The 21,498-nt window shown below is 43.8% G+C and overlaps 1 protein-coding gene across 4 annotated transcripts in view; it reads right to left on the bottom strand.

Moving 5' to 3' along the window:
* Ryr3 (ryanodine receptor 3) overlaps positions 1-12,533 on the bottom strand; it is a 565,647-nt gene extending 553,114 nt beyond the window's left edge. For 3 of the 4 annotated variants that reach the window (XM_087207452.1, XM_087207454.1, XM_087207453.1), the window contains exon 1: positions 12,242-12,528. In XM_087207452.1, coding sequence (XP_087063578.1) covers positions 12,242-12,292 — 51 coding nt within the window. In that variant the 5' untranslated portion in view covers positions 12,293-12,528. Of the gene's footprint in view, positions 1-12,241 lie in introns of all 4 variants that reach the window. The other variant, XM_087207455.1, reaches the window with a different exon arrangement.
* Positions 12,534-21,498: the final 8,965 nt, after the last annotated feature.

The following is a 21,498-nucleotide window of genomic DNA, read 5'->3' as shown; positions in this document are numbered from 1 at the left end:
CTGGGATTATGTATTTTGCTAATCTTTAAATCTTTTCTAATCTCTAGCACACACATTTTACATGGTAAGTATTCAACAATACTTAGATGGATTTACTTGGATGGATAAATAGAGAATAGCAACGCAGTTTCCTTCCACAAAAATTAACAGATGCTGACCAGGGATCTTTACCTAGCTATATGAGCCTTATGGTTCTTTAGAAAGGTATTAGCTTTGACTCAACTCAGTAAACACTGAAAAAAAACCTTCAATATTTTCAATGATATATTAAACCTAATCAATGCATTGAAAAGAGGTTTGTACCCAGTTTTCTTTATTGTAAAGCCCAAATAAACCTGCTGTCAAATTTTCATTTATGAGTTGACTAAATTGGAAGCCTCTTCAGCTTTGTGATTTATTTGTCCACTTACATGTGTACTGGAGACCTCACCAAGATGTGAACATGAGAGGCATGCTCTTACCTCAGCCAGAGACCAGAGCAAGGCCTGGGGATCAATCCAAGTATTTGTCATTAGCTCCCAAACAGCTGAGAGTTAGACACCAGTTCTGCAGTTCATTAAAAGCATGACTTGGAAACACAAGCTTCATGAATTCAAAAAAATCAAACAAGAACAGAGGCTCATCCACAGATTTTCATTTGGCTATGGTTTCCAGGGTGCAAGTGGGAGAGCTATTTAGATTTCATTCCCAATTAATTTAGAAATTGTAGTAAATAAACAATTTAAGTACATTTTTTACCACTCCTCTCCCCGCAAACAGTTCCCATATCACTGAAGAGCAGCTGTGTCAGGATTCAAGTGGCTTACAGAAGTACAGGTGCTGACAAAGGGACTCTCCCCAGTTACTGGGAAGTAGGATCTACCACTAAAATACACATACATCACAACATACACAGTAGCACGGGAAGAGAAAATACACACAGAAGGAGTGAAGTACTGTGCTCATTACGGATCTGTAAGCATAAAAAGTTCATGACAGCCTCACTTTCTGGATGGAGAAACTATCAAGGAAGGTCTCTGAGTACAGCAAATAAATCCAGAATTTGCACTCAGGTCTGTCTTACTTTAAACTCTTAACCATTCTCTTACCAGAGACTACATGTGACCGGGTATTGATACTGATGACAATGGTGAAAATGATGAAGTCAAAATGGTATGTGGTGCCAAAGAAACCATTAAATTTAAGGATGATCAGAAGTGAGAACAGGGACATCCAATGAAAAACTTAATGTTCTAGGTAGGCAAAACTTGTACTGATTATAGTCATTCATGTGAATTGTGTGTGATCATGCCTAATTATGGGCCAGTATAATATTTATATATAAAATAAATGTCAGGATACCTTTTATGTAAAATTTAAAGGTACAAATTTCCAATGATAAATGTCATATTGTATACCTAAAATGTACCAATAATCAATAAAATTAATTTTTTAAAACTTATTTAATTAGAATACTAAGCTCTACACATATGGAGCCAGATGCCACTTCCACCCAAGTTCTAATGTGTATGTCTCAGTCTGTTTTCCACTCTTCAATAGAATGCCGCATATAGGATCAATTATAAACAATAGTTATTTATTTGGCACACATTTCTGGAGGCTAGAAGTCCAGGAGCACAGTGCTAGGTTCTAGTGAGGGGTTTCATGCTGCATTACAGCATGGCAGAGAGGCAAGTGAACACAGGAGAGACAGGAGTGCACAAGCTCAAGTCTGTCTTCCTGTTCTTCTAAAGCCACTCATCCCACCAGCATAACCTCATCTAACCACAAGTGTCTCCAAAGCCCCTTCCTCCAAATACCATCAACATATAAATTTAGGGATGAAGTTTCCAACACATGAACTTTTGGGAGACACATGAATGTTTGTAATCATAGCAATGCACATGTGGATGTGTGGCATCATTATAACATATAAATAATGTCTTTCTGAGAACATCCTCAAATGCTAATCTTTATCAGATATTGGGAGGAAAATCGCATCAAACTAAAATGGAGCCTTGCTGTGCAGAATCTTAAGATCTATCCATTTCATCCTGGCCCCTCACTACGAATTAGGACTTTTATCATTCTATAGGTTAGAAAACTGAGCCTGGAATAGGTAAAAATAGCTCTTCCATATAATTTACCTTTCTATTTACAACTTTAAAAGTAAAAGAGATTGATAAGTAGTGAAACACCCAGATTCAGCACCAGAAGAAATCTCCACTCATTAAGGAAATAAAAGCCCACACATGGCCGGTTATTTGGAGAAACCTTGCTTTAATTTCTTAAATTAAATTTCCCATCTATATACCCTGATGAAGCATTCAGCTTTGTGAATGGAATAAGTGAGGGGCCAATTGGGGTTATATAATCTAATCAAAAACAAAGTAGCCATCAACCTGCTGTGTCCCTAGACTTTCTGTACACCTACCACTCATCAAGAGGTATATTAACAGGTAAATTCTGTCATCAGGAAAGGGCAAATTTGAATGGGGTTGATTAAATAACATCATCCAGTTTAGTTCCATGGAAACCAGAGGGGGAAAGATGGAAGGAAGTTTGATAGAAAGGAGGGAGTATGAATCAGAGGTTTGGTACACTGCCCCCACAGGGTCCCTGGGTATGGGGTGGGAGGCAGCAAAGTAGGTAACAAGACGCAAGCTTCACCTAAGTTTCATTCTTTGCATTGTTAGATGAGAGGAAAAAAAAGTCAGAGAAGATGAAGAGATAGATCTTTACAATGGGGTGACCTTGTGTTGTTGGAAATACAGTGAACTCCTACAAATCTCTACACTTAAACCATAGGTTAGGGGAAAAAAACTTCTCCAAACAAAACAATGAAGTTTTTGTGGCAGAAGTCTCTCCAAAAAGCTTTGCTCATCCTTTGGCATGGTCAATTAGAAACTGCTGGGGGAGGGTTTCATCTAGCTATGCAAAGTAGACCTTCTTGAGAATGTCCTGCCAATCTGTACTCCTGAGGCCCCGTTCACTGCAGGCACATTTCTATTCATAAGGTTGCTCCTGTTTATAGTTAAGCAGAATGTCAGGAATCTAGACTATAGAATAACCACAGGAGATTGTCCCTTTGTACTTTCTAAGTATAAAATGTATGTGCAATGACATCTGGAATAGATAGTGTGACTAATGTCAATGTTTACAGTGTTTGTTGAGACAATATTAACAGCTAATATTTATTGAGGACTTACTGCCTGTTAGGCACTGTTCTAAGCACCTTATATGGATTAACTCATTTAATCCTTACAACAAAGCTTTGCGAACGGCACTGTTATTGCCCTCATTTAACACATGAGGAAACAGGTAGAGAAGTAAACTCCCCAAGGTCATATATTTTTAACAAAAAAACCCCAATATTTTGCCACAAAAGCCCAGAAAAATTCATTGTTATGAATTATTCTAAAGTGACTGATATCCTCGCTAATTCAAAAGAATACTGAGCCTCTTCGTAACCTTAAGCTATTGGAGCCATCCAACATTAAAACATCTTGTTCATCTGTGTAACTGCAAGAACATGTTCAGGTCCAGACAGAGAGTAACAGTTGGTCAATAAATGTTGAATGGATACATACCCGGCTTAAAGTTTCATGATTTCTATTGCTATATGACAATTTTAAAGGTGTTAAAGGATAGAAAAATGTGAATTCATTTTGATGATAATTCCTATCTTTTATTAAGCCTATTAATCTGCATGGCTGTCAATCTGTCTCTTACACACTGGAATAAATGATATATTGTCTCTTATGTTAGTATTTTCATCCAAGGACCTGGATATGCATTGTGAGCCTGATCCCACTCAAAAATGTTCATCCATTCTAGGGAGTGCATTCCATTCATTCAAACGGATTCTGAGAATTCAGCCTCAGCTGCAAACTGGCAGGCAGCTCGGAATCCTGCTGCAGATGTGCTTCGCTTGACTGGTACTGTTAAGAATTTTTTTTGAACGTGCAGATCAGGTCTACTGTTCTCGGCAAAGAAAGGTTGAGCCACAAATTAAGCTACCTGGTTGACCCCAAAAGTGTTTAATTTTGTAATTTCTCCAATCTACAGGGACCTTAGTATTTGCAATCGACCAAATTTAGGGTTTCTGTGTTTCTGAAATTAAAAATGTATGGCTCATGCTTTAGGTTGATAGGAATCTTTTCACTAATCAGACAACTATTATTTCAAGTTATTCCTTCCATATATCCATATCTAATTATCCTGGAGGAGACTGGGTGGCTCTTTGAGGCATGCCTGAGATAAAATCATCATTACCATGCCATAATTTATAAAGGATAAACTCAAACCCAGGGATGAACAGACACAATCCTACAGGCAACTAGCAATAAAAATGCTACATAGTGGTATAGCAAAGGCTTCAGCTCTGACTTTATTCAATGGATTGGCTTGTTTGCCGTTATATTTTTCATCCTAAAATGTCTCTCACAAAGAGATGAGATTCGTTCCAAGGCCTCACTACAGTTTATTCTGGGACTTCTCTCTAGCCAGCCTGGACACACAGGGATGAACTGGAGAGAAAGCACATGCATAGCTCAGAACCACAGCCACGTGGCCCGAGTATTGGCTACGAGGGGCTTATGTGGGGCTCACACCCCTCACGACCAACTGCCCTAATTCAAATCTGACCTCTTGGATTCCTCTTCTGGATCAATGTGGTATTGTAGTCAACTGGATCCCTCCAACTGTCCTACTATTATTTACAGCCCGGATTTAGTTGATGGCATATAGCACAGCAGTTCCAATCAATACTTCTTACACTGTGGACATTTATGTGCCACTGATAGAGAATTTTCCATTTCTTCCTGTAGTCCCATTGACTGACTCTCTGCCTGGGCCCATTAGTGAACTCAAGTGTGAAATTGTCAAAAGGTAATGCCTGGCCATGTCACTGCTGGGGTACAGTGCCAGTGCCTTCAGAAGAGACTTTCCTGTTGCTCTGTGGGAGGATGATCAGCTCTTCACAACATTCTCCTTAGATTTCCACATGAATTGTTTGGAGTTGGTTTCAGGGACTCCCATAGCATTTACTTGGAATAATGGCAGCAGTTATGAAATCTGACAATGGGCTTTTGTCATTCAAACACTTCTACTTTGGGAAAGGTCACTTCAATGAAGAGCCACCTCATCCTTTAAGTTGAGCTTCTCTTTTTCTTAGTGTCATCTCTGATTCTGAATAACCTAAAATGAAGCATGATTTAGCATCAGTCCTCCATGCAACGAGTGCTCTTATGCCTGGGGAGGCTGGTCACTTTCTCATAGGAGAGTGGTGGTGAACCTATGGCACACGTGTTATCTTTCATGATAAAAGATGTTCATACGTGAGTTGATTTTTCTAATTTAAAACCTCAGTATCTGGGTTTAATTACAGTGTTGGCACTTTGCAATAAATAAGTGGGTCTGGGGTTGCATTTTGGGCACTCACCTCTAAAAGGTTTGCCATCACTGTCCTCGGCAGTTCAAGGGTTCTTTCCATCTTCTCTACAGTGTAAATGAAGATGGAGTCCCTGTCCTCCTCGACCTGCTGCCAAGATTCCTTCTTGATCCTTGATGCTTCTGATCCTACTCAGGCTTTCCCAAGAACCAGTGCAGTGTCCACTCAGCCCTGTTCCTCTCAGGCATGTTCCCAAGCCCCCTCATCTTTCCCCATTCCAAATCCTATGGGAACTGGCTGTATTCAGTGTTGATCCTCAACATTAATGGTGCCACTAAGCTAACCATTTTGCAGTTCAGTTTTTGACAGACTTTCTTGAGGCAACGCCCCACCCCAAAGGCAGACCAAGGAGAAAGATATCCTTCTGTACATGGGTCATATTGACACTGACACCAACCTAGACTCTCATTCCTACATTTTCCTTACAGCTAGGATACCTTGCCTACCACACTAGCTGGTTTCTATAGCCTAAAACTGCCTATAAACTGATCTCAACAGAAAAACTGTTGAGGCCTTGTAACATTCCACACAGGCAGCAGCAGTTCTGTCTCCAAAGCTCTCTCCTGCCCTCTTTGCACTCTGCAGCAAGCTGCTGTCACCCCACAGGGAAGGGCTCCAGTGAGCCCAATATTTAAATCTCATTGTAATCTGATTTGAGAATAGGATGCTTGCTTTTCTTTTTCTTGGGTACTGAAGGCAATAAGATGATCACCTCAAGTAGACCAGTTTGTGTAGGGGCTGGAAGATCTGAAATCAACGAAGAGTTCACTGTCTAGGGGGGTAGGAAATGACAAGGATTGCCACTGGTGCCTCAGTAAAGATGACCTCCCCCTCTCAAAGGACAAATTCCCAGCATAGGACTATTGTGTCACCAGTGTGCTGTGAGGTGGAGAAGAGGCGAAGTATGTGTGAGGAAGGGAGGTACAGGTAGGTCCTCTGTTTGGGAATAATGCATCCTCAGTCTCCGGACAGATATGAGCTCTGTTTTCTAACAACCGGGAATAAGAAATGACATAAGGAGGGGAAAAATCTCGGCACCTCAAGAGGCCCATCCTTGTAGCAGGATCAGAGCAGAGGTGCCAGCACTTTTTCTCCTCTCAGAATTGAAGAGGTGCTATGATGGCAAAACTCACTCAACCAAGCGAAACTGCAGTGGCTTGGGAATGTCTTTGTCCCTAAAATACCCCAAACCAGAGGATAGCCAAGAGGACACTAGCATGAGCCTGGAAGACCCAATCTGACTCTCTAAGGACTGCCAGTTCCCTGCAGCCTCAGCACTGGCCTGGCCTCCACCACAGGAGCATCTGCTTCATGCTGGTGCAGCCACAGGAAGTTTTCTGAGGTCCTCTGCTCCCCAACCAGATGCCATACAGCAGCAGAAGCCCTGGGAGAAAAAGCCACATTGGTTTTATAGAAAAGCTGGTCCCCAATGATCTGAGGGAAAAGAAGAGGCTCATAAAACAGAGTAGAGGAGGAACAGGAGGGATAGCTTTGAATGGTGGAGTTACGGGATTCAATAAGAGATAGTCCTATGGGGAACAGGAGCTTTGGAAATTTCTGAGAAGGAAAAAAACATAACTGATGGTTGGAATCCTGGGAGCTACCTAGCTGTCAGGGTCTCACACCAGCTGACTTGCTTTCTTACATCCTCTAATGAAATACCTTGAGAAAATTGGAGTTCACTTTAATTAACTGATTGGCCCATACATACAGGGGTGAGATCTATGCTGAAGATGTTCCAGCATCTCTGTGACGGAGGCAGAGGTGATGTTAGAAAAAGGGCCACTGTGGTGCTTTTTCAACAAGACCCATTTGTGAGCAGGGTCAGTTTCCTAGCTCAGGACAGACATGACGGCAATACTCTATGAAACACATCTTCTCTCATTTAGGGTATTTTTGGAATATTGTTGCCTTTAGTGGCACTTCTGTTAACGCAAGTTCTCTACAGAGAGGGGGAAACAAAAGTCTCAATTTTCTTAAGTGATTCATCCAAGGTCACAGTGAGCTACTGCTAGAAATAAGAATTGCTCTAAGTTCAGTTTTTTATTATAGTATTTCACTCCTACTGGATAAATCTTGCATTAAGAGTAGCTTTAAAGACAGAGCTAATACAGAAGGGTTTATACCAATGGGGAATTGAGAGAAAAGATCTATAATACTGCATTCCTAAGACATAGGACCTCCTGGTCTTATATAAGAGATTGGTAGCAATCATTCAGAAGGATGCCAAGCCAATTAGAAAATAATGGAGTCAGTGTCTTCTAAATTAAAAACTAACTAGTAATTAAAAGAAAAGTCTGAAATAAAAAGTCTTTTTGAAGGAGCAAAAATAAATTATCACAAAACAAGCAAAGAGACAAATAAATATAGCTAGATATAAAACCTATTTAAATACAAATCTTTCAAATCATCAGAGTATTTTGTTCTCCAAATAAATTCCTCCCACTCTTTCCTTTTTCAACATTTTCCCCCTCAGATTAGCCCTAAAGAGCTGGAGCTTGTTTTTCCTCTGAACCAGTATTAGAAAAGAAATAAAAAATTGTTTAAAAACACCATATTTCACTCATCATATTAGCAAGAACAGCATGCAGTACACAGACAGCAGTCACACACCCTTCAACGGCAGACTTACACCCGGATCTCACCCCTAGGTAGGCGGCCCATCATATTCCAAACATCTGTAGGCTTAGAGCCATCATCACTTCCTTCCTGGGTGCTCAGCAGCTAAAAACCCTTCAGGAAACCTGGCTGGCCATGGGCACTTGGGCCTTTGACAGCAGTCAAAGCCACCACCCCTAGGTACTAATGCAGCCTTTCTGATTCTAGTTAATCCTTTTGGAAAAACACTCAGTTTCCCTTTCACATCCACTGGGAGCCTTTGCCTGGGAAAGAGGACCGTGAGTGTCCAGCTCCACTGACAGTGGCCTGGAATGGGATTAGCTCTGAGAAGCCAAGGAGGAAGAGATGAAAAGGGGGAACACCCTAAAGTGACCTTGGGAGGCTCACACTATGGGAACATTTCAGTCTCATCATTTGAACTATCAAACGTAATTCAGCAGGAGTCTCTGCTCAGCTCTATAAAGACTCATCCCACCCCGGGGTGCTTCAGGTGGGCTCCATTCCTACTCCCTGGCACCAGGACCACTGAGCCTGCAACATGTCATCCTTGTCCACCTCCTTCCCCTGAGTTCCTTGTGGAGCTGTTAGGTAAATGGACCCTGCTGACAGGAGAACGGGCAGTGATCTATAAACCACCGGGAAAATGTTCCCTGACACCGTGACCTGGGACAGCGTGTTCCAGAGCTCAAATTGGTGGCACAACTCAGGTGCAGGGATCTGTCTGAGGCACCTCACAGGGAGGAACTCCAGATGAGGAGAGCAGTCCTTGGTTTTCTGTCAACCCAAGTAAGGTTTCCTGTTCCTAAACAGCCGCAAAACTAAGTAGAGCACTTTTCCACAGGGCAGGGTAAATTAGGCCGTCCATGACCCATCTTTCATTGAAATGAATGGAAATAAACATCCATCTTACTCTGACTTGTTCTAATTACCTTTATGGTGGAGAGGGGATTGGAAAGAGGACTGTGATATGTTAACACTAACCAAAGGCTTGGGGCTGTATTTTGCTTTGTAAATGGAAACCAGAGAGAAAGTGGGCGAGCAAACATCTTGCTGGCACTCTCAAAGCATGACGTGGTGCCAGCCGCTGCACCTTCTGTCTGAAGACAGGATAACTGTCACTCTTCTCACCGCAACTTCTTGCTTTCGGATTGGTGGCTGACAGGTTTATCTGCTTCAGCGCAGTTTCAGAGCCAAGACAGTGACGCCAACTACGTCAGCAAAAGCAATCTGGAGGGAGGGTGCTGCCATCGCCAATAGTTGGGGCGGGAAAATTCCAGCCTTAGAGACGATTATTACATCTACCAGTCAGTTTGACTCTCCAATTAACATCCTTGACTTTCAGAAAGCCAAAAGGGGGTCTAGTTTTATACCACTTTTTTTTTTAATCAACATGAACACCACCACTTAGCAAGTGTCTAAAGCCTCAGCACTTGTAGTATTTGCTGCAATACTTCTGGCCCATTTCATCCCCTGGATAATTCTAATTGTTTTCATTGGGGGCACTGTTATAATACAGAATAACACCATAATCACCGAAGATTTGATTAGGATCCATGACATAATGGTGTTCTGTGTTCTGTCTTTTTAAAAATAGGTTTAAAAGCCTCTGCTTTCTGGGATAGCAGTTCTCTAAATTTCACAGTTGCAAACATATAATTCTATTCCATTGTCAAATAGACACCTTCTGGTCCAGGCGAATGTTAAGGTGATGAGCCACTATCTGACTGACATATGGTAACATGCTTTAGAAAATGCTGTTTATTAAAAAGAAAGAAATTTCACACCAAAGGTGAGTTCAATGTGAGATGCCGTCTCTCCCCCAGGCACAGTTATAGCTGAGAGATCTACTGCTAGTAGAGCTCACGATTCTTAACTCCCCTGAAAGCAGCAAGATACTGTACTCTCAAACTTTTGTGAAAAGAGCAAAAGTATATGACAACTGAGGTTGTCTAATTCCTAGATGAAGGAGAGTGTCAAGTTTAGAAAACTGCAGTTCCTGTTCTCAGTATTTTCTCACAAATCTATCCTCTCGAATAATGCTCACTGCTTGGCTCCAGTGGGAGTTTAATTTAACATTACATAATGACAATTACCACTAACTTGCCAGGCAACCATGGCTAGGATATTTGATTTCCTGTGCTTCTGTTTCTTCCCCTATTTTCTGCCCAGTAAACTAAACATGAAGGAGTTAATTGCCTCACAGGTGAAGAACTGCCTTACAAAAACACTCTGGGTGATTACAAGAAGGAAAAAGATCAATCATGTCACATTTGGCCCTAACCCCCATGGCTACTTTAGCTCTCCCTAAGCCATGCTGATCCACATCGCTGAGCAACAAGGATTCTTCACGTGGTCCTTGAGCCCCCACAGGAGGCCCTGGATAGGCTTTTAAAGAGGTTCACCTGCCCTTATCTCTGGAGCAGTATGCCAATGATTCAAAGATTAACAATAAACCTTGGCTACAGGTGGACCTAAAAAGTTCCATTGCCTTACAGAGAGGGAAAGTCAGGGAAGAAGGCCACAGAAGCCAAGAGAAACATGTGAGATGAGGATCTCAAGAAACCACTGGGTTCCTAGGCCTTACTCCCTGGGTCATCCATGCAAAGCTGACCCTGTATGTCTGAGGGGACTTTCCTCAGTCTTTGGTGCTCGGAAGTTGGTCGGTACCAGGCAGAAGACAACACCAATTGAGGAGAATACTGAGCAGGAAGTGTCTGAGCTGCCCCGCATCTAATACTGGAGACACCTGTTGGGAAGAAAGCTGGAATCCATAGGCCTTTGGTTGCAAGAGGCAGCTGCAGAACAAAAAGGTTCTAACAAGGTGTAAGTGTGGGGCCATCTTGTGTGCAGTGTAAGAGATGCCAATGGGACAAGACGGGACCCAGGAGGAAGAGATGAAACCTGTGGCTTCTCAGTAGTATTGAGAGGGTGGTATGCCCTTCCAGATCCCTCCAGTAAGACCCAAATCCCTGCCTTAACAAAGGAACCATGTTTGAAAGAAAAACTGATAGGTACTGGAAAGAAGCACTGAAACAACTTCAACATTTGCCATGTTTCAAATGATGGACAAGAACTAAGCTGTGATCTTCCATAATCTGATCAAAAGGTAGGAGTGCGTCGAGGAGAGGGTGAAAAAAAGAATTCCAAATTCCCGAGCGCTAGACAGCTCCTATAAAATTCCCTAACACTGATACAGCAATTTGCAGTGTACAAAACATGAGTCACTATTTCATTTAATTCCTAGCACCCCCCAAAACGATGGTTATATTTCCTCCATTTTACACAGCAGGAAACTGAGGCCAGGTAGGGCAAATTGTGTGACTTGCTCAAGGTCACGTGGCTAAATTCTGCTCCAGGACTCCTCTCGATGCCTCCAACCCTCCCAGTGGTCGTCCACCTTGAAAGGCTTTACATCAATTCCTAAGGGACAAGACTGACCTAGCCGCAACCACCCTCCCTCAAAAACCTAGGGCGGAGCATCGCCCTCCGCTGCCAGGGAGGGGACCCGAGTGACGAGTGACGCACAGCCACAGACGGGGGTTCCCTGTCCGGCAGGACTCGCCCAGCGGTGAGAACCCGCGGCTCCAGCACGCCGGACACTCCGCCGATAGGGCCCCAGCAGCAGTTTCCGGCTGGAGGTTTAAGGAGAGGGGCAGCGCTGGGCGAATTCCCTTCCGCGAGGTCCGAATTGGGACCCGTCGCCTGCCCCTGTTTCCCGACCTCACTCCCCACTCTGGCCCCTGCCCCACTAGCTCCTTCCCACCAGTTCCCCGGTGGGAACCGAGGGGCGCCTCCGAGGCGCAAGGAGACTGAGTGGAATTGTGGAGGTGGCAGAGGGCCCCCTATGAGGCGCCTCTGGTATTCGGGGTCAAGGTAACCACGAGCTAACCCTAGCTTGAAGTTTGGGCATCAAAGGTTTCAGACCAAGAACCAAGTTGGCTGGAAAAGCGAGCGGCCCGGGCGGGGGTCTAGGACAGGGGTGATGGGAGAGGAAGACAAGACGGCAACAGCAAGGACAGTGTCCCTTCCACGCAGCCCCTCGCTGCTCGGCGGCTTGGTGCGGGGTCCGTCTCTGCGCCGCGAGTGGGGAGAAGCGCTGGACCCCGGCACCAGCGCGGCGCAGCCCCTTCTCGCCGCCTGCGCTCCTCCCTGCCCGCCCGCCGCCTCGCCCCGCCCCGCCGGGAGACTCACAGTCCGCAGGAACTGGATCTCGTCCTCGCCGCCTTCTCCTCCTTCGGCCATGGCTCCCGAGGCGTCAGCGGTGTCCCAGCCTCCGGCGCCTCTGCCTCCTCGGCAGCCGCGCGGCGTGCGCCGCCTGCTGCTGCGCTCTTTGTCCTCCGCCTCCTCCGCCTCCCCCGCCTCCCCCGCCTCCCCCGAGGCTCCTGGCTCAGTCTCAGGAGCGCCGAGCTAATCCCAGACCATCTAGGGAGCTGGGCTAACCCTCCACTGCACTGCAGAGCGCCAGCGCCAACCCAGCAGCCCGCCCACCCCTCTCACCTCGCGCCCCAGCCAAGTGCGCGGCAGCCGCGGACTCCGCGGAGAGGGCAGCACCCGGCGCGCCCGGCGGGAGTGGGGCAGCGCACGGGGACCGGGCGACCCGAACCGCACACCAAGCGGATGCCCACGCCCTGCGGGAGGATGTACCCTATTGTCCCCTACGCCGCTCAGAGTCGGAAACAAAGGCCAGTGCAATTATTTCCTGTGCGCCCAGACTAGGCACCAACGCTGGTTTCGCCCACTGAGAGAGAGAGAGAGAGAGATTTTGAGATTAGGTCTCAGACACTGTGTTGCCCTGTTCAGAGTCGCAGCCATAGAAGGGTGAGCTGGGTGCACCTTGGTTTTTCGGGGTAGCAAGGACAAAAACTGCTGTGAGGAGGGCTGCTCCTTCATAGCAAAGTTTGTAACTCCCTGTATAGCCCTTTCGGATCTTTGACAGAAGCCTACGTCTAGCTTCAGAAATCCCATGAGTACACTGCAACCGCCTCCACTGTACAGGGTTGAAGCTCTGTCCCCAGGGAGCTTCTGGAGGGCTCCCCTTCTGTTCTCAGTTTGGAAGTCAAGTGGCATCTAAACCCTTCCTTCTCTGCCCATCCTTAACCTTACAGGCTGCCGAGTGCCAGTCCTGTGGACTCTAGAGAACAAGGGCCGTACACCTTTCCACGTCCCAAAAGCCTGCTGTCACCCCTCCCAGCCTTAGGTAGTTTTCTAGGGTTTGGGGACTGTCAAATGAGTCCTTGTGAGGCTAAGGGTGCAGGGTGCCCTCTTCTGTCTGCTGATCAAGAAGCTCTCTGCCAAGAGTAATGTCCAAAAGAAGGGGCACCAGGAAGAGATGTGGACAGGATGACGGTGGCAGAAGACAGTGAAAACCTCAACTGCATAACAGATGACACGCATTGACTTCGCTGCCACTGCCATCTCATCTTCCAGTGGCCCTTCCTGTGTGCAGGACGTATCTTCTCTCTCCTTCAGAGCACTCCTTTTCTGCTTCTTTTCTGCTTTCTTTTTACCCTAAAATAAATGTTAAATTTCCATGCTCATCCATTGTTCTGTCCAATTTACTGAACAGTATAAAAAGAGCTTGGCAATTACAGCTGGTCACTACACCACCTGGTAACACTTGCATGAGGAGGATCAGTATCTCTTTGTTCTGCCTTAATACTTCTTTCCGAGCTGAAATTCCATATTTTCTGTGGCACATCAAAAAATACTGAGAAAAATGTGTATTCTTATTTGTGCCCAAACTGCTTTCTTCTAAAACAGTGATGGCGAACCTTTTAGAGCTTTCAATGATACCAACAGCCCACTGTGCCCCACATGCCATAGGTTCACCACTGCTAATCTAGAAGCTGCACCTTGAACCTAGCCTCTTCTGAGCCTTGTGGCTCTGCACATTTTGGCAATCGCCTGTCATGCTCACTGTTGCTCTTCATGCCCCCACCACTGAGGATAAGACTACATTTAGAATGAAAAACAAAGCCTCACAGGTTTCTAACCCCCTGGGGAAGGCGATCAGACAAAATTAGGACTTCAGTGAAGTGCCCACAGAGCAGCACAGTTCCCTTGGAATTCTTGAGTTGTTCAAAATGAGCCATGAAAGCCAGAAGTATTTGAATGTTGGGATGTAGGGTACAGGGAAAGGGGATGTTACTAGAACCTCTGCAGTAAGTCCTAGGCTCCATGGCAGCACAAGGTGAATTACAGGAAAGGTAGAAAAATGAGACTTTGAAAAGAAGCTGAGCTTTGGGTCTGATCAGTGCTGCTCTGGGCAGCAAAGATGAAAGCCCCCAGCTTACTGCACCTCTTATTCAGTACATCGGGAGAAACAAATGTAACAAATGACTTGCAGAGAGTTCAGTACATCCGCGTAAACAAGATGTAACAATCCAAGAACAATGAGGAACTGAGTACTTGAAGATTTTGTTCCTCCCAGGATGTCTTCAGCTGGTGTAATCTTGTCCTGGAGAATCACAGCGTCACCGGATCATTGAAGTCTCAGTTGTGACCGGGGGCTAAAATGGAATTATGTCTCGGAATTCCATAGCTGGGTTGTAGGCAGGAGAACTAGGCTAGCCAAATGATTTTTCCCTAAAATTATGTAGCATCGCTCCTGACACTGGGGCACTGGGCAGCCAATAACAATAGCTCCTGAAAAGCCAGTAGTAATAATCCTAAACCTTCAGGGCCAAAATAGAAATGTTTCATGTTTATCTTCTTGGCATTTCTCTGCCTTTTATGTGCAGACTTTTGAAAGGCCTGATGAAGCTGAATCATGATTAGTGACATAAAAGTTGTTTGATTGAAAAAAGTACTCTGGCAGGTTCTTGAAGTATTGGTCCCGAGGATTTTCCCACATAAAGGGTCCATTTAAATGTATTCTACCAATAAGATTGATGTAGCTTTAAAATACTAATGAAAAATAACCATGGTCATACAATGAAGTATTTCATTTGCTACGCTTTATTGTTCATTTGTGGCCAGTTGCCCAAGTGGTGTTAATGAGCCAGAGTTGTGGACTCAATTCCAGAAGAGCCCATTGGCTTCATTCTGTTTGCTTGCCAAAGACCCTGGCCCCTCCACTCTGGTCAAGACCCTCATAAATCTTTGTTCTTTTCACCACAGGGGAGGCTGTCTTAAGTCTGGTGATGATCTAGGATTGACCATCCTTGGGGACAGGAGCTAAGAGGCCACATTTGATAATAATACCCTTTGAACATATTATTGGAGATACATTAAACTTACACCACATTAAAGAGCTATCTTCAACATCTACTTCATCCTCACCTCCTAATTATAGGAGTTATCCACTTGCTGAAAATGCATTTCTCTGGTTAATTGCATTCATGACTTTGGTCTGAATTGACTTGGGTTCTCTCTCTGGAAAGTATAAAGGGCAATGACGAAAGAACTGTGGATTTGAGGGAGCTGACTCTGCTAGCTACCATCACTGATAATATTTCACCCTACACATAAGCACTGTCTATATATTGACCGAAGATTTATTTTTCCATTAGCAAAGGGAAATAAAATGCTTTTATGTGCTTTTTGTTCGGGTATTTAAATTGTGAAGCTTCTTTTCTCAGGGCAAGAAGGTATTGTCACCAAAGCCCAATAGGAAAGATGGCACACATTTTACACAAGTCTTTCTTATGTTTAGATGTGACTATCACTTATTTTTAAGACCTTGACAATAAGCTACTAAGTTATTTCACACCTTTAGTCCAAAGACTTGGAAGCCTTACCAAAAGCCTTGACCAAAATCTCTTTCTTTGATAGAGAGGGGACAGGTGTGTACAAAATACTTTTCTTTTTCTGATGATATCTGGTATCTCATAAAAGCCTCAGATCTCACAGCTGCCAAACCTGGGCAGAGTTACCTAAACTCTCTGAAGATGAACACATGGAAATCTCCCTTATGCATTCTCCTCTTCCTCCCTCTTTGCTCCCTCCTCCTGCTCTCCCTCCTCCTCCCCCCTCCCCTCAACCCCTACCCCCTCCTTCTCTGATACTGTAAGTTTATAAGATCAAGGCTAATATGCCACTCTGGTGAAAGCTCCTAGCACTAAATTACAGTGGACTCTCAAGTTATGACCAGCCTGACATATGAACAACTTGGGTTAATTAGGTTAATGGAAGATTTGTCTGCCTCTTGTTATCTATAGTATGTACCTATCCAGATCTCAGCTGTATTGACTTAATTACAAGCAGCCCTCAGGAACTGATAGAGTTCATAAGTCAAGGGTCCACGGTACTCAGAGGGGACTCTGTCCCAGAGCAGGTTGGGCAGGCCACATATAACAGAGATGGAGGCAAGTGGAGCACACAAGCAGGAGCCTGGGTGGAGGACAGCTCTCCATGTGCCATCCATTAAGTAATTCATCTTCAAAGAGTCTCCAGCTGGACCAGTGTGTTCAAGCAAATAGATGAAGCTGCCAGAAGTATCCTAAGTAGCTCATTTTGCATTTGCCTCCAGGTCAGCCTCTGTTTAATGTGAATCTACTCTCTGCTCATCGTGTATTGCATCATCTTTGACATCAGCAAGACAAAGGTGTATGAGTCCTGGGTAAAACTATACCTTTTAGAGCCCTGAACAAATGATTTAAATTCTCAGAGCCTATTTCAGCTTCTGGAAAATGGGGATGAAAATATCTACTTCTCAGGGTTATTTTAAGGATTAAATGACTTTGTGATTCAAAAATGCTTAGCACACTGTCTTGTAAAAGTGCCCAGAATAAAACCCCAAGATACCTCTCATGGATCTGTCCCTAGCCTGCTCTGTGCATTGCTTTCCATTCCCTGCTCCTGGGGTCTGTTGGTGTTACTTCCACTCTTTAAGTTCCATTCTCATTTGACTTTTTATGAGGCATTTGCTCACACAAAAAAAGACACACCTCTGATTACAGGGAACCATTTCCTGCCCAATAAGCGAAATGTCCTGGGCACAGCTCCTGTGTTGCTAGTGCTTGGTGAACACCAATACCAGTTTCTCTTGTTTGTTTCTAGGGAGTTTTGTTCTGAGCTGTGTTATGTCTGCATTTTTAATGAGGAATGTATTCTGTTGCTATGGCATATTGAAATTTATGGCTTCCTCGGGCAGGTGAAGTCACAGCACTCACCCTTCTCAGGTTTTCCCTGGGGCTTTCTGAGATGGAGATCTAGTGGTTTATGAAACAGTGATCAATCAGGTAAGTCTCACTTGTACGAAACTCGATTTCTATCAGAGGCCTCTGATTTCTAATTTCTCCATTTTAATTCTTCCTGCAGCTCAGTGGCACAGATTTATTGAAGCTGCTGCCAGCAACAATTGGCTCTGACTTGCTGCACTTTTAATAGTTCATGCTGAAATCGGTGGCTACACAGTGGGAAAGGAGATGAGTGTAGTTTTATATCATTTATTTCTGGTGCCAGGGCAAGACCCGTATTTCATTAGGTAGAAATGCAGGGAAACGACTTTGATTCTGATCCTAGGGTAGTGATTCTACAGCCAACCCATGAGTTCAACTTGTTGCCATTCCGAGGGAATCTCATTTGCAATATCTTAAAGCAGGTGAAATTTCTTGTAAAATAACTCAAGGAGTTTAACAAAGCAAATCTTTCTTCTCTGCAAACCAGGATGCATAATTTTCTGTTGATATTCAGAGCTCCAGTGTCTTGGGATGCAAACTAGGCTTTGAAATTTCCTTCTCAGTGTGTCACTGTCGCTTCCAGTATGCAGAGCAGAACAGGCCTAGAGTCAAAGCTTTCGAAACTTGCAGAGGTGCTGGATGGTTCCGGTTCCTCTCGACTGATGTCCAAACAAAACTCAGATTTTAAACTCTGCCCACATCATACATAGGAGGTGCAATCAGACAGTCTGGGAAATGTTTAATTTTTTTTAAGTTATTACAGTAAAAGACACATTGCCATTAATTCCTTTTAAAATACTTTCCCTTGCTTCACATGCATTTATCACATCATTCTCTTTTTTTTTTCTTGGTACTGGGGATCGAACTCAGGTCCTTGAGCTTGCACAGCAGGCGGTGAAACCACTGAGCTAAATCCCTGGCCCACATCATTCTCTTTTTAATGGTGAAAAAAAATGTGTAAGAAGAGTTAGCCAGCAGGACTCAGTTCAGATGATCCCAATTTTGTTGGCAGCATCCAAAGCATCTTGACAAGAAGCTACTTGAACATATGCCTTCTCCTCTGCCAGGTCTGATCTGGTACTGAGCTTGGTCACGTCGGTGTCATAGAGCTTCTTCACAGCTTGTTTGATCTGGGTGCTTGTTGACCTTGACATCTACAAAGAACACAAGGGTATCGCCCTCTGTCTTCTTTATGTCTGACTCCATGGTCAGGGAGACCTTGACAATGGTGTACTGGCCAAGCTTATTTCTCCCAGGGCGGTCTTCTGTGGGTATTTGGGCTGACTCCAGCTGCCGTGTCCTGGGCTGCCAAAAGGTGACTGGTGCACCTATCTTCTTTCAGTAGCTGAGGGCACCTTTCAGCGCTGTCTTATAGGCCTTCAAAACCTTTTCCCTGGTGAAGTCCTCTTCTGTATTTCAGTTGCGCTGTTGTGGGTGCCTTAATATCCTGACTCGATTCAAAATGTTTACCTTTCATGGTCATTTTCACTTTGGGGAAGAGTCAGAAGTCATACAGTGCCAGATCTGGTGAGCAAGGCAGATGAAGACGTACTAGGGTGTTTTTATTTGACAGAAATTACCATAAACATTTGATTACCGAGGGATGACAAAAATGGTGAATATTTAAATTTTATTATAGTAAAAGACACACTGCCATTAATCTTCCTCGAAATACTACTCTCTTTTAAATAAACTTATTCCATCGTTCTTGGAAATGTCTAAGTTAGAAAAATGAATATTCACCTTATTTTTAGATCAATCTTTAACACAATTAGAACTTAGGAGAAAATAAGCGTTCTAGGGTAGTGGGTCTATAGACCAATAAAAATTTAGAGAAAAAAATCAGCAATATCATGAGGTTGTCAACTTTTTATGTTGCTGTTAAGCACACTGAGGATCCAGCTGCTGATAGTAATTACCACTGTATAAAAGCCAAACAATTACTGGGCACGGTGGCAAACACCTGTAATCCCTGCAATCTGCTGAGGCAGAAGGATTCCAAGTTGAAGATGTAGCTCAATGTGAAAACCCAAGGTTCCATCCCTAGTAACTCAAGAAAAAGAAAAAAAAGACAGGCTATTTTAACATAAAATGGTAGAAAGGACGAATCTTAGAATTAAAAATAAACAAATGTGGCTTTAAAATAACTTATTGCTTCTCTCCTCCGCCCCCCTTCTTCCTCCCTCCCTTCTTCCCTCCTTCCTCTCCTTCCTTTGCTACAAAGGAGATGAAAACATCTTTAGAGACCAGCAGTGATCTGGAAATCACTGATAAAAAGTCAACCCCCTCATTCTAAAATGAGAAAACTCCCCAGGTGAACTGGACACTGTATTTATGAAAGCTGGGACTGGAGCACGGATCTCCTGGCTCCTTGTTGGATATGTATTTTCCCTGCCTGCTTTGTCATTGAATTCAAGATAATGGCAGAGAGGTACAGTAAGATCTTGGGGTGCATGTTTAACCATCAAATAAGATTATCTTATCTTCTATAACGTTGTCATGTTAAGAAAATCTGCTATGGTCTAATCTTTAAAAATGGATGATGCCTGTGTAGAAATTCTCTGGTGATTGGCCAGAGCACTGGTTCCCTAGAGGACAATACACTATTGCTCAGAACTGATAACAATGATGACAAAATAAAGAACAAAGAAAAGAAAATCAAAATGATGTTAATCTGGAAAATTCTTTACTTAAATGTTTATTGTACATTAAAAGAGTATGTTTGAAAGGTTTGGGGATTGGTGAAATCCATCTATGGGGTGGAACTGTTACTGGCCTTTCCGGTTCATATGCTCACGTTAGTTTGCTCAGCACTGAAGAAACGAAAGGAAGCCATTTATTTTTGGTAAAAAGGAAAAAGTCTTTTTAAAAAGATAGCTCTGAGGAAATGCAGGGGCCCCAAATCATTGTCTCTCCCATGGATAAGTATGTAAGTCTTTTATAGCAAGGACAGAGCGGGGAGGGGATATTGAGACAATATAAGTCTCCAGGCTGGTTTTTATCACCCAAAGGCTTCTGCTCTCTCCCTTTCCCAAGAAAAGGAGACTGGGCCCCTCCTGGGTCCAGCATCTGCACATTCTGTCCCTTCATTTGGGTTAAGGAGAGGAGGATGTGGCATTAAAGCCCTAGGCCTGAGGAAGTGTGGAGAAGCAGCTTGTCTCCAAGAGAAGAAATTCTAACTTTTCAAGTTCCATTTAACCCTACAGCACTAGCACAGCCCTTCACACAAGCAAACAATAAATTTATTAAATTATACAAGATTTACTTAGCACTTTTCACATTTTCTGTACCCTGGCCCTTTTGGGTTTTTACCTCAACATTATGGTCTATGGCCTTATACAGTAAGAGACATGCTAAGCACAACATTTGACGTTTGGTCCTTGTTCTTCCTGACTCTTGCAGTATTCGGCCTTTTAGTTATTATTTCTTAAACCACTTCCCATGGGCTCTGAGTCCTGGAACTATGGTTCTCCTTCTGATTTTCTGACTATTCCTTCTCCATCTCTTCCTCATCTTGACAGCAGAAATGGGCATCCTCAAGTTCCATCTTTTAACCGCCTTCATCCTCTGCGTACCCAAGACTTAACCTCTCCTGTGATTTTAGCAGCCACCATGTCTATGCACAGATCTTTGCCGACCACTCTTCCAAGTTCCAAATGCATTTTTCTAATGCATGCTGGACACTGCCAAGTGTGAGTGTCACTAGTTCTTCAAACACAGGCTGGCTGAAACAGAACTCGCTCCATGACCTCTCCTTTCTCACACCAACTAGTCTTTCCTTCCTCCAGCAGCTCTGTTTCTATGACTGCTGTTCCCATCCTTGGAGAACTGTGACTGGAACCAAGGCTGTATCTCCTCTGCGACACTGGCAAGGAAACCAGCAAAAATAACAAGTTTCAGTCAGTCAAGATATCAGGACCCATTAATTCTCCCTATTGCACTGTACTTGCTGTGGCCTCCAGGACTGAGTTTGGTGTGTAAGAAACAGAATGAGCACGTCTAAACAGTTGCCTTCACATGGCAGACCAAGACTTAGATGAGACAAAACTGAAAATATTTAAAAGCAAAGACAAGCTTCCGAGTTAATGAGAACAAATAGACTTTGCTAAGGGATTCTGAAGGAAGCTGAGATTCTTATCCATTGGACAAAATATCTGCATGGATCAGCAGATTTCAAATTCTCTTTGTTTCAGAATGCTGTGATTTGGATCTTGGCACCAAAACTTAATAGCTTGATGAACTCGGGTTAGATACCTAACCTTTTATTGCTCAATTTTCTTATTTTCAAAGTGAAAATGAAATTTTCAAAAATACTAAAAGACTGAA

This window comes from Heterocephalus glaber, unplaced genomic scaffold (genome assembly GCF_053883595.1).
Source record: "Heterocephalus glaber isolate CG9 unplaced genomic scaffold, H.glaber_assembly_v1.0 deba00000809, whole genome shotgun sequence".
Lineage (NCBI taxonomy): Eukaryota > Metazoa > Chordata > Mammalia > Rodentia > Bathyergidae > Heterocephalus > Heterocephalus glaber.
The sequence above is the reverse complement of the archived record's forward strand: the minus strand, read 5'-3'. Positions and strand labels throughout refer to the sequence as shown.